Raw genomic sequence first — 13,593 nt, 5'->3', positions numbered from 1 at the left:
GACACATTTCTGTCCAAACAGAGACACTATCAACATCGAACATTTGACTGCATGATTTCTTCCCCAGTTTTGACAGGACAGACCATATGCTTAACTTCATATCCCAGAATCCCAGCTGTTTTGTTCTCATTTTCTTTTAACAGAAGTGACACATTGGTGATTCATTTTGAGAGTTTTATCTACTGTGCTCTTTTAACCTTTGAGTGATAAGGTGCTTCCTCTTCAGATACATTCATGTTATACTTGCAGCATTATCTTGCTTCTTAGTGCCCCTATCAACACTAATTAACTGATGAATTTTTGTCAGTTTACAGTAAGGTTGCTAGTTTACACTATGTGAAAAATGTAGTCTCAGCATATTTTGAAAAATAACCATGATGAGATGGGCAGCATCCATTGGACTGCCTCCCTTCTGAATGACCATCTCTCCCAAGGAAGGAGGAGGAAACAGAACTAGCGGACTTTAAAAGAGGAAAAATTAGTGGTTCCCTCCTACTCACTCTCAGGCCACCTCTGTGAGTTTGGGTTCACATGTCCAGTTTGGCACCACTTACACACTAATAACGATGGTTTTGAGTTCATATAAAAGTTGACCTCACTGATTTAGTGATCACCTCTTAGAGTGACAAGCTTTCCACGTGGTACAGTGATTATGAATCCTCCTGCCAAATGCAGGAGATGCAAGAGATGTGGGTTCAATTCCTGGTTTGGGAAGATCTTCTGAAGGAGGAAACAGCAACCCACTCCAGTATTTCTTACCTGGAAAACTCCATGGACAGACAAGTCTGGCAGGCTATAGTTCCACAGAGGGTCACAAAAAAGTCAGACATGATCAAGCATGCACATGCACACACACACACACACTTAGAGTGATAAATCACCCCATTATTCTATTTCTTCAGGAATTTTTCTTTATCACATATGTATGCTTTCAATGAAATATTTGGTAGGTTTTCTTTAAAACAGCCATAAAGAAGCAATCCCTAGAGAAAAACAATGATGGGATGATTTCTCTAAGTGATATTAGCAAAGTTAACACAGTAAATTCCATAAGCAATATATGGAAACCACGTACTTCACTTTTGAAATAGACTCACGTCTATTTCTTTCTATAGAAAGCTCCAAATATAGTTTAAATAAAGGTAGATCTTAGTATTATCTACCCCTTCTACCACTTCATTATTTTTAGAATTTAGATAAAAATTGCCTCTCTGTCCATGGAACAATGTGTTCTAAAATTCTAGAGTAATTTTTCTACCTGAGAATCTGTGAAAAAATGTATCAGCTGGGAAACAAATAGAAAAATAATTTACCAGTACTTCCAGTATTTTTCTTAAGATGTCATAATTTCACCATTAAATATGTCCTGTGAATTCAAGATCAATTAGTTCAATTCAGTTCAGTTGCTCAGTCATGTCCTACTCTTTGCGACTCCATGGACTACACAACGCCAGGCTTCCCTGTCCATCACCAACTCCTGGAGCTTACTCAAACTAAAGTCCATCAAGTCAGTGATGACATCCAATCATCTCATCCTCTTCATCCCCTTCTCTTCCTGCCTTCAATCCCTCCCAGCATCAGAGCCTTTTCTAATGAGTCAGTTCTTTGCATCAGGTGGCCAAAGTATTGGAGTTTAAGCTTCAGCATCAGTCCTATCAATGAATATTCAGGACTGATTTCCTTCAGGATGGACTGGTTGGATTTCCTTGCAGTTCAAGGGACTCTCGAGCGTTTTCTCCAACACCACAGTTCAAAAGTATCAATTCTTTGCCACTCAGCTTTCTTTATAGTCCAACTCTCACATGACTACTAGAAAAACCATAGCTTTGACTAGATGGAACTGTGTTGACAAAGTAATGTGATATTTAAAATAATATGCTGTTAAGGTTAGCAAAGTAATATAATATTTAAAGTAATATGCTGTCATAGATTTTTTTCCAAGGAGCTAGTGTCTTTTAATTTCATGACTGCAGTCACCATCTGCAGTGATTTTGGAGCCCCCAAAATAAAGTCTTTCAGTGTTTTCATTGCTTCCCCATCTATTTGCCATGAAGTGATGGGACCAGATGCCATGATCTTCGTTTTTTGAGTGTTGAGTTTTAAGCCAACTTTTTCACTCTCCTGTTTCACTTTCAACTGCAGCTTCTTCAGCATTCTTCAGCAAGATCAGTGAATCATCCTATCTTTTATTATATTTGATAGTTAACTGTTCTCCCCTCTTCTCTTCTAGAATTTCACTCTAGACTCAAAGACTTAAATGAAATCAGAGGTGCACTTCTTTGGGGGCAGGAAAAGGTAAAGCAATTGGCCCGATTTAGGAAAACAAAATCCTAACGTTACTGGAAAGCCAGGTGGGTGTGTAAAGACTCAGTGCTGACATCTTCAGAAACCAGAATTTCTGGCTGGAAATGTATGAGCTCCATCCAAATCAGCCTGCTCACAGTCAAGGCTCATCTACATATTACAGATTTCAGAGCTTGCCTGGAAGGATAACACTAAATGGCAAATACATCAATTCAAAACAACAAGAACAATTACTCAGATTTGTGTAACAACAACAATTTAAAGAACTATGCCACACTTCTCTGAAATGAAGAGAGCAATCGAAAATTTGGTAGTTATTTATGTCAAAGAGTGTTTTTCCTTTGTTTTCTCTAAGAATTTTATTGGGTCTGGTCTTACATTTAGGTCTTTAATCCATTTTGAGTTTATTTTTGTATATGGTATTAGCTGTTGCTGCTGCTACTAAGTTGCTTCAGTTGTGTCCGACTCTGTGCGACCACATAGATGGCATCCCACCAGGCTCCTCTGTCCCTGGAATTCTCCAGGCAAGAATACTGGAACGGGTTGCCATTTCCTTCTCCAATGCATGCATGCATGCTAAGTCGGTTCAGTAGTGTTCGACTCTGTGTGACCCTATGGACAGCAGCCCACCAGACTCCTCTGTCCATGGGATTCCCTAGGCAAGAATACTGGAGTGGGTTACCATTTCCTTCTCCAATGTGGTTTTAGGGAGTATTCTAATTTCATTCTTTTACATGTAGCCATCCAATTTTCCCAGCACCACTTATTGAAGAGATGTCTTTTCTCCATTCTATATTCTTACCTCCTTTGTCATAGATTAGGTGACCATAGGTATGTGAGTTTATCTCTGGGCTTTCTATACTGTTCCATTGATCTATATTGCTGTTCTTTTTTCATGCCAGTACCATACCATCTTGACTACTGTATCTCTGCAGTGAATTTGTCAAAGAGTTCATTTGGGTCTTTCTATAATATCTTATGTAACGAACTTTTTGGCCAACTTAATAATGTAGTCTGAAATTAAGGAACCTAATCCCCAGCTTCATATTTTCTTTCTTAAGATTGCTTTGTGTTTCCATACAAATTGTAAAAATTTTTGCCCTAATTCTATGAAAAATGTCATTGGTAATTTGACAGGGATTGTATTGAATCTGTAGATTCTTTGGGTAGTATAGCCATTTTCACAATATTGATTCTTCAAATCCAAGAATATATCTTCAAACTGTTTATGTCAACTTTGGTTTCCTTTATCAGTAAATTACAGTTTTCTGAGGGCTTATCTTTTGCCTCCTTCAGTTCAGTCCAGTTCAGTCACTCAGTCGTGTCCGACTCTTTGCAACCCTATGAATTGCAGCAGGCCAGGCCTCCCTGTCCATCACTAACTCCCGGAGGTCACTCAAACTCATGTACATCGAGTCAGTGATGCCGTCCAGCCATCTAATCCTCTGTCGTCCCCTTCTCCTCCTGCTCCCAATCCCTCCCAGCATCAGAGTCTTTTCCAATGAGTCAACTCTTCTCATGAGGTGGCCAAAGTACTGGAGTTTCAGCTTCAGCATCAGTCCTTCCAAAGGACACCCAGGACCAATCTCCTTTAGAATGGACTGGTTGGATCTCCTTGCAGTCCAAGGGACTCTCAAGAGTCTTCTTCAACATCACAGTTCAAAACTATCAATTCTTCGGCACTCAGCTTTCTTCACAGTCCAACTCTCACATCCATACATGACCACTGGAAAAACCATAGCCTTGACTAGACGGACCTTTGTTGGCAAAGTAATGTCTCTGCTTTTCAATATGATATCTAGGTTGGTCATAACTTTCCTTCCAAGGAGTAAGTGTCTTTTAATTTCATGGCTGCAGTCACCATCTGCAGTGATTTTGGAGCCCCAAAAAATAAAGTCTGACACTGTTTCCACTGTTTCCCCATCTATTTCCCATGGAGTGATGGGACCGGATGCCATGATCTTCGTTTTCTGAATGTTGAGCTTTAAGCCAACATTTTCACTCTCCTCTTTCACTTTTATCAACAGGCTTTTTAGTTCCTCTTCACTTTCTGCCATAACGGTGGTGTCATCTGCATATCTGAGGTTATTGATAGTTCTGGCAATCTTGATTCCAGCTTGTGCTTCCTCCAGCCCAGCGTTTCTCATGATGTACTCTGCATAGAAGTTAAATAAGCAGGGTGACAATATACAGCCTTGACGTACTCGTTTTCCTATTTGGAACCAGTCTGTTGTTCCATGTCCAGTTCTAACTGTTGCTTCCTGACCTGCATATAGGTTTCTCAAGAGGCAGGTCAGGTGTTCTGGTATTCCCATCTCTTTCAGAATTTTCCACAGTTTATTGTGATCCACACAGTTAAGGCTTTGGCATAGTCTAGAAAGCAGAAGTAGATGTTTTTCTGGAACTCTCTTGCTTTTTACATGATCCAGTGGATGTTGGCAATTTGATCTCTGGTTCCTCTGCCTTTTCTAAAACCAGCTTGAACATCTGGAAGTTCATGGTTCATGTATTGCTGAAGCCTGGCTTGGAGAATTTTGAGCATTACTTTACTAGCATGTGAGATGAGTGCAATTGTGTGGTAGTTTGAGCATTCTTTGGCATTGCCTCCTTAAGTAGGTTTATTTTTATGTATTTTATTCTTTTTGTTGCAATGGTAATGGGGTCGTTTCCTAATTTCTCTTTCTGATATTTCATTGTTAGTGTATAGGAATGTGCATGCTTACTTTTTAGAAACAAAAGACTAAGCTGCTGCTGCTGCTAAGTCGCTTAAGTCGTGTCCAACTCTATGCGACCCCACAGACGGCAGCCCACCAGGCTCCGTCGTCCCTGGGATTCTCCAGGCAAGAACACTGGAGTGGGTTGCCATTTCCTTCTCCAATGCATGAAAGTGAAAAGTGAAAGTGAAGTCGCTCAGTGGTGTCCGACTCTTAGTGACCCCATGGAATGCAGCCTTCCAGGCTCCTCTGTCCATGGGATTTTCCAGGCAAGCGTACCGGAGTGGGGTGCCATTGCCTTCTCCAAAGACTAAGTTAGGTCCTGTGAAAAATTCAAAGACTGTCTATGGTTTACAAGTCTAGAGTTTCTGCCCAAAGTAGAATCAATTTGTAAAACGAGGGCAAATACACAAAATAATTTGCATTAAATATTCAAACCAACAGCAAGATAATAGTCAAAAATGTTTCACACAAGGGTGAGGGAATTCAAAGAAGAGGGGCAAGGGGAAACATGACACAAATGACAGAAAATTCTCCAGAAATGAACCTCTCCGTACAAGAGCTCAGCAAATTCTCCAGGGTTCTGTTACCTGCATTCATGATACGGCATTAAAATGACATAATCACCAATAAGTAATCATTCTCACATTCCAGGGCTTCCCTGGTGCCTCAGACAATAAAGAATCTGCCTGCAATGTGGTAGACTCAGGTTTGATCTCTGGGTTGGGGAGATCTCCTGGAGGACAGAATGGCAACCCACTCCAGTATTCTTGCCTGGAGAAGTCCATGGACAGAGGAACCAGGCAGGCTACAGTCTGTGGGATCACAGAGTCAGACATGACTGTGTGAATCTCTTTTTCTGTCTTCTTCTCATATTTCAACTATAAAATATACTTTTATAGACACTTTGCTATGAAACTTCCTCATTTTATTGGTCTGATCTCATTCACATCTTTCAGTTAATAATGAAAAACTACTATTGTCTCCACTTAGTAGATGTTCCCTAAGATCAAAGGAATAAAATGAACACTGGAGGGTAATTAGGGTAATTACATCACTAGATCACTAGTAGAATTTGATCCCACAGCTTTAATGTTTAATTTAGTGCTCTGCAAAGGACAAGATAATGTGTCTAGTCATTCAAGGTTTTAAGGAAAATGCTAAAATGGAAACATGGCATTATATTGTTTTTCATCATCATCAATTAATAAACATTGTAAGTGTACACATGTTATCAATGTTCTTCTAGGTGGTAAACAAAGTCAGTTAAACTGTTAAGCTCCTCTTAATTACCTGCAATGCTCTAAATGTACATGCATGGATACTGATACTAACAATTAATTATATTTAATATTAATAAATTACCTCTTCTAAGGCATTCCACAGTTCCTCATCTGTATGTTCATTAAAAGGATCCAGATTGTTCCTCATTGTTCCAGTGAATAAAACAGGTTCCTAAATACCCCAAAATACTGAATATTATTAACTTAACCTCTTTTCATTATATCCCAATGGTTACAGATCAGAATTAAAATATAAAATATCAAAATTACTGTAAGTATTAATAATAAAATTGCAAATGTATATTTAGAAAACTATCTATAAAATAATTTTCCATGTACAAAGCATGCTACAAGATATCCTGCAGACTATTGAACATTAACAGAAGAAAAAAGTGTTGAAGAAATTTTTTATATTAAGAAAAAACCTGAAGAATAGAAAAGAGAATTTGATTCTTTAAAATAAAAAAAAAAAAAAGGCTTTCTGGGACCATGGGCTTAAGCACACACACGCAAACTGAGGATATAATTACTGGAGAAACTTTACATCAAGATCTACATAAATTAATTGTCAATCTTAGTGTGACTGGGAAATATCAGTAGCATGATTAGTTGAAGTTTGTGCCTCAAAGCAAAATCATTAAATATTTACACACTGGCACTGAAGAATAAACTAGGCTTTTTTCTCCACTGGTCAGTCTTCTAGGATATGGAATCTCTCCATTTGTGTGAAAGAACATCCTCACACGTGCAAACAGAAGTCACCTCCTGGTGTCTGCAGCAGCTCTGTCCAAGGAGAGATCTCCTTGGATTCTACATCAACCTGATCCCCACATTCTCTCACCTGTGCATCAGGATGACCTGCCTCACAGAGCCTCCTTACTACTAACTGCAAGGTCAGAATGACCTGAAACCCATTATGACTGGGTCATAATAAAATTATTCAAATAACTTTTCCTGTTCAACTTTAGGAGGAGCCACAAGTAAATTACCCTAGAAATGTATGAGTCCTTCCAAGTTTCAGGACTTCCCTGGTGGCTTAGAGGGTAAAGCGTCTGCCTGCAATGCGGGAGACCCAGTTTCGATCCCAGGGTCGGGAAGATCCCCTGGAGAAGGAAATGGAAACCCATTCCAGTATTCTTGCCTGGAGAATCCCATGGACGGATGAGCCTGGTAGGCTACAGTCCACCAGTTCGCAAAGAGTCTGACACGATTGAGCAACTTCACATTCCTTTCCTTTTTACCAAGTTTCAAGAGAGAATCTTGTTCAAAAGCTCCTGCCTGGCCTTGGGGCTAGACTTTCCTCCTCACTTCACAAAAGCCTGAGAAGATGAAGAAGACAGACATTTATTTTTCCTAGTCATGAAGAAGAATGACACTCAGAGAGCCTCCTGTACTTTCTTTCAATATTGTCTCTGTTTTAAGTCTGGTGAGAGACAAATGAATGCAGAAGACTCGGGGTGTGGCCCCCAAAAATGTGTATCCCTAAGCAAAATCCAAAATTAAAAAGAAATTATACAGGAGCTTTATTGCACAAAGTTGATTAAGTGGCCAATATGCCTCCAAAGTGGTGAAATCACTGCTCATACATTTCAAAATGATTACTGAACTGAAAACTCCTGAGACTCAAATTTAAGGTCTCCCTTAAAACTCTTGAATTTATTGCTTGTAGACTTTTGGATCGCAGCCATTCTGACTGGCGGAAATGGTACCTCATAGTGGTTTTGATTTGCATTTCTCTGATAATGAGTCATGTTGAGCATCTTTTCATGTGTTTGTTAGCCATCTGTATGTCTTCTTTGGAGAAATGTCTATTTAGTTCTTTGGCCCATTTTTTGATTGGGTCATTTATTTTTCTGGAATTGAGCTGTAGGTGTTGCTTGTATATTTTTGAGATTAGTTGTTTGTCAGTTGCTTCATTTGCTATTATTTTCTCCCATTCTGAAGGCTGTCTTTTCACCTTGCTTATAGTTTCCTTTGTTGTGCAGAAGCTTTTAAGTTTAATTAGGTCTTATTTGTTTATTTTTGCTTTTATTTCCAATATTCTGGAAGGTGGGTCATAGAGGATCCTGCTGTGATTTATGTTGGAGAGTGTTTTGCCTATGTTCTCCTCTAGGAGTTTTATACTTTCTGGTCTTACGTTTAGATCTTTAATCCATTTTGAGTTTATTTTTGTGTATGGTGTTAGAAAGTGTTCTAGTTTCATTCTTTTGCAAGTGATTGACCAGTTTTCCCAGCACCACTTGTTAAAGAGATTGTCTTTAATCCATTGTATATTTCTTGCCTCCTTTGTCAAATATAAGGTGTCCATAAGTGCATGGATTTATCTCTGGGCTTTCTATTTTGTTCCATTGATCTATATTTCTGTCTTTGTGCCAGTACCATACTGTCTTGATGACTGTGGCTTTGTAGTAGAGCCTGAAGTCAGGCAGGTTGATTCCTCCAGTTCCATTCTTCTTTCTCAAGATGGCTTTGGCTATTCGAGGTTTTTTGTATTTCCATACAAATTGTGAAATTATTTGTTCTAGCTCTGTGAAGAATACCGTTGGTAGCTTGACAAGCAATAAATGCTGGAGAGGGTGTGGAGAAAAGGGAACCCTCTTACACTGTTGGTGGGAATGCAAACTAGTACAGCCACTATGGAGAACAGTGTGGAGATTCCTTAAAAAACTGGAAATAGAACTGCCTTATGATCCAGCAATCCCACTGCTGGGGATACACACTGAGGAAACCAGAAGGGAAAGAGACACATGTACCCCAATGTTCATCACAGCACTGTTCATAATAGCCAGGACATGGAAGCAACCTAGATGTCCATCAGCAGATGAATGGATAAGAAAGCTGTGGTACATATACACAATGGAGTATTACTAAGGCATTAAAAAAATACATTTGAATCAGTTCTAATGAGGTGGATGAAACTGGAGCCTATTATACAGAGTGAAGTAAGCCAGAAGGAAAAACACCAATACAGTATACTAATGCATATATATGGAATTTAGAAAGATGGTAACAATAACCCTGTATACGAGACAGCAAAAGAGACACTGATGTATAGAACAGTCTTTTGACTCTGTGGGAGAGGAAGAGGGTGGGATGATTTGGGAGAATGGCATTGAAATATGTATAATATCATATATGAAATGAGTCGCCAATCCAGGTTCGATGCACAATACTGGATGCTTGGGGCTGGTGCACTGGGATGATCCAGAGGGATGGTATGGGGAGGGAGGAGGGAGGAGGGTTAAGGATGGGGAACTCGTGTATACCTGTGGCGGATTCATTTCGATATATGGCAAAACCAATACAATATTGTAAAGTTAAAAAATAAAATAAAATTAAAAACAAACAAAAAAACAAACAAACTCTTGAATTTAGGACCAAGACCAAACAACCATCTGTGCAATGGTAAGAGTTCCTTGTTAGGGGAACCATCATTCTATTTCAGATTTTCACAAAACCTTTTTTACTCTTTGTAATTATCAACCCTAAGATTGCTACATGCAGGCAATTTTTCATCCTTCAGTTGTTTCCATGAGGTTAAAACAGATGACATGGTCAGGCAAGGGGAGGCTGCTCCCCAATACTCCTCTTTTCTCCATATTCACTTCATTTTCCAGATTCTTTCAGATATGCAGCTGCTTGATGAACATAATCTCAATCAGTGTTCTTTCTGAGAAACATACTTAACTACTTTAGATACTCAGCACTAAGGATGAACATACATCCTTTGTTCATCAACCTACTTTGTACATCAACCTACTTCAGATCCTCAGCACAAAGGATGAACATACATCCTACCTGTTCTGTTCAAGGAAATAATTTAGGAAGAGCTTTCATTTTTGCTCATTCCTGAATTTTGAACACAAATTGAGGAGTACCTTCTTTAAAACACAGTATTCATCTTCAAAAGATCCCCCAGGACTGATGGTCTATGTCCCCACTCCCCTATCTCTGGTTCCTATCCAGGTCCTTGCTGCTATCCCATCTCCCCCAATTCTGATCTGCTCATGCAGGGTCAGCAGGATGGTGGGACGAGCCTGGGAGAGAGGTAGAGAGAGGAAACCAGAAGCTCACTGCTGCTCCAAGGATCACAGAGAGCAGGTAGCTAGGGGAGGTGATGCAAGTTCATTATCTGAGTGGCTCACCTGAAAGGGGCAACTCAAAGAAACAGCACTGGGCTCCCCTTCTGCAGAGTCTGCTCTCAGCTTCCCTAAATTAGGATGTTGAGACACAAACATCACTGCTTCCTATTCATTTCGGGGGAAGAGAGATTTAAGTTTTCTGCACTTAGACAACTTAACTTCATGTAACCAAACCAACAGACTTTCTTCACCTCTGAGCCAGTAAGACATTGTAAAGACAAAGGGCTCTTGACTGGGGAGGGGTAAGAGTTTGAGTATGTTCTTCTGACACTTATTAGCCCAAGACACATAAACAAATAAACCCATTTCAAAACTGATGCTGTCCAAATAAGAGATAGGGCATTAGCAGTAGTAACTTCTGGCTTTGCTCCATACTTACTCACTTTTATTATGGTTTGGGGAATCCTTTTGAGGATTTTTTAACATAAAATGTTATGTTATGTTAAAAAAAAATAGGAAAATATCTGATGAGAACATAATTTAGTTCAATTAACATTTATTGAAAAAAATAAACTTGGAGTCAGACAATTCTCAGTTCTGATTTTACTGCTCATTAGTTATTAGACTCAGGGTAAATTATTGATCTTCCCAAGACTTACTGCAAACTGGGGTTAGCCTTGCAGGGCTGCTCTGAGAATCTGGAATAACAGGGCAGCTCCTGTTGTGATGCTAACGGGGACCAGAAGCCCCCAGCAGGGGGACAGTGAGGGACAGTGTTTGTTAAAATGCAGGTGCAATGAATGGATCAGGAAATCAATTTTGTGCCTCGTGACCATCATTTTGTCATTTATATGAACTAGGATAGAACTGGCATCACAGAAAATATCAGAGCACAGAGCAAGAGTAATATTATTTGTGAAATTTTTGTTCCTCTGTGTGTGTGTATGCACACGGAGGCACATGAATCATGATACAAATCAATTGTACATGGACCACACTCAACAGCCACTTGAAGGCACAAGCAGAGTAATTTGCTGCCCAGGCTCTGGAGTTGGGAATCTCTTTAAATTTAAATCCTGTTAGTATATTTTGGAAATTAATACCTTGTTGGTTGCAACATTTGCAAATATTTTCTTCCTTTCCAGAGGCTGTTTTTCAGTTTTATTTATGGTTTACTTGGTGCTTCAAATCCTTTTAACTAGGTCCCCTTTATTTTTGCTTTTCTTTCCATGACTTTAGGGGACAGATCCAAGAACATATTGCTGTGATTTATGTCAAAGAATATTCTATGTTTTCCTCTAGGATCTTGTCTTACAAATCTTTAGGTCTTTAATTTATTTTGACTTTATTTTTGTCTACATTATTAGAGAGAGTTCTAATTTCATTGTTTTACATATAGTTGCCCAGATTTTCCAGCACTATTTATTGAAGAGACTGTCTTTTATCCATTACATATTCTTACCTCTTTTGTCTTAGATTAACTGACCATAAGTGCATGGGTTTATATCTGGGTTTTTTAACCTGTTCCATTAATCTATGTGCCTGGTTTCTGTGACAGGAATATACTTTTCATTATTGTGTGTCTGTAGTACAGTTAGAAGTCAGAGACTGTGAATCTTCCAGCTGTGTTCTTCTTTCTCAAGATGGTTTTTGCTATTTGAGGTCTTTTCTGTTTCCATATAAATTAAATTTTTTTTCTTTTGTTCTAGTTCTGTGAAAAAATGCCATTGGTAATTTGATAGGGATTGCATTGAATCTGTAAGTTGCCTTGTATAGTTTTGTCATTTTTAACAATATTGATCCTTTCAATCTAAGAACACAGTATATCTTTCCATCTGTTTGTGTTGTCTTCAATTTCTTTCATCAGCATCTTATAGATTAAGGGTCTTTTGCCTTCTTAAGTAGGTTTATTCCTAGTTATTCCTAGCATTGTTTTTATTTTTCCCTTTGACATGATGGCCAACGAGGTTGATTCCCTAATTTCTCTTTCTGAAAGAGAAATCTTTCAGAAAGTAAGGGAAATCTTTCAAAGTAACAGAAATCTCTTACTTTGATTTTAGTCTATATAAATGCAAGACATTTCTGTATATACAACAGCTTATACAGCTCAATACCAAAGACACAAAAAACCCAATCAAAAAATGGACCAAAGATCTAAATAGACATTTCTCCAAAGAAAAATACAGATGGCCGAAAGGCATATGAAAAGATACTCAACATCACTAATTATTAGAGAAATGCAGATCAAAACTACAATGAGGTATGACTTCACACTGGTCAGAATGGCTATCATGAAAAAGTCTGCAAATAATAAATGCTGGCAAGGGTGTGGAGAAAGGGTACTCTCCTACACTGTTGGTGGGAATGTAAACTGGTGCAGCTATTATGGAAAACAATGTGGAGGTTCCTTAAAAGCAGAAAAAGAATTACCATGTGATCCAACAACTCTAATCCTCAGCATATATCTGGAAAAGATAAAAATGCTTATTCAAAATAATACATGCACCTGAGTGTTCACAACAGAACTACCTAACAACAGCCAAGATATGCTCATGGACAGATAAATGGATGAAGAAGATGTGGAGTATACACACACATGCACAAACAATGGAATATTATCAGCCATATAAACGAACCAAACAATGCCACTTGCAGCAACAAGGAAGAACCCAGAGATTGTCAGGCTAAGTGAAATAAGTCAGACAGAGAAAGACAAACATCATATGAGATTACTTATATATGGAGTCTTAAAAAAATGATAGAAATTAACTTATTTACAACCCAGAAATAGACTCACAGACATAGAAAACAAATAATGGGTACCAAAGGAAAAGAGATAGGGAAGGATAAATTAGAAATCTGGTAATAATAGATACACACTACTATATACAAAATAGATAAAAAAGGATCTATTGATAGAACAGGGAACTATTTGTAACATCTTGCAATAACCTATGATAAAAGGATCTGTGTGTGTGTATATACATGCATATATATAATGTATATATAAATATATATATTTATATAAAATTATATATATAAATATATATAACTGAACCTCTTGGCTGTACTACTGAAACACTGTGAATCAACTATTCTTCAATTTAAAAAAATAAACAGACACACACAAAATAAATCCTGGCTCTGTCCCTTACTTGATCAGTGGGATAAGCTCCCAGTGCCTCAATTTTTAAATCTGTCAGGTAAGGA

General features: G+C 38.3%; 1 protein-coding gene across 1 annotated transcript in view; it reads right to left on the bottom strand.

Moving 5' to 3' along the window:
* Nucleotides 1–13,593, bottom strand: part of LOC102286098 (ATP-binding cassette sub-family C member 4) — a gene marked incomplete at its 5' end in the record, with an annotated part of 98,122 nt that overhangs the window by 13,424 nt on the left and 71,105 nt on the right. The window contains one exon of the mRNA XM_070366901.1: nt 6,384–6,473. Coding sequence (XP_070223002.1) covers nt 6,384–6,473 — 90 coding nt within the window. The remainder of the gene's footprint in view (nt 1–6,383; nt 6,474–13,593) is intronic.

Source organism: Bos mutus, unplaced genomic scaffold (genome assembly GCF_027580195.1).
Source record: "Bos mutus isolate GX-2022 unplaced genomic scaffold, NWIPB_WYAK_1.1 CTG250, whole genome shotgun sequence".
Lineage (NCBI taxonomy): Eukaryota > Metazoa > Chordata > Mammalia > Artiodactyla > Bovidae > Bos > Bos mutus.
The sequence above is the reverse complement of the archived record's forward strand: the minus strand, read 5'-3'. Positions and strand labels throughout refer to the sequence as shown.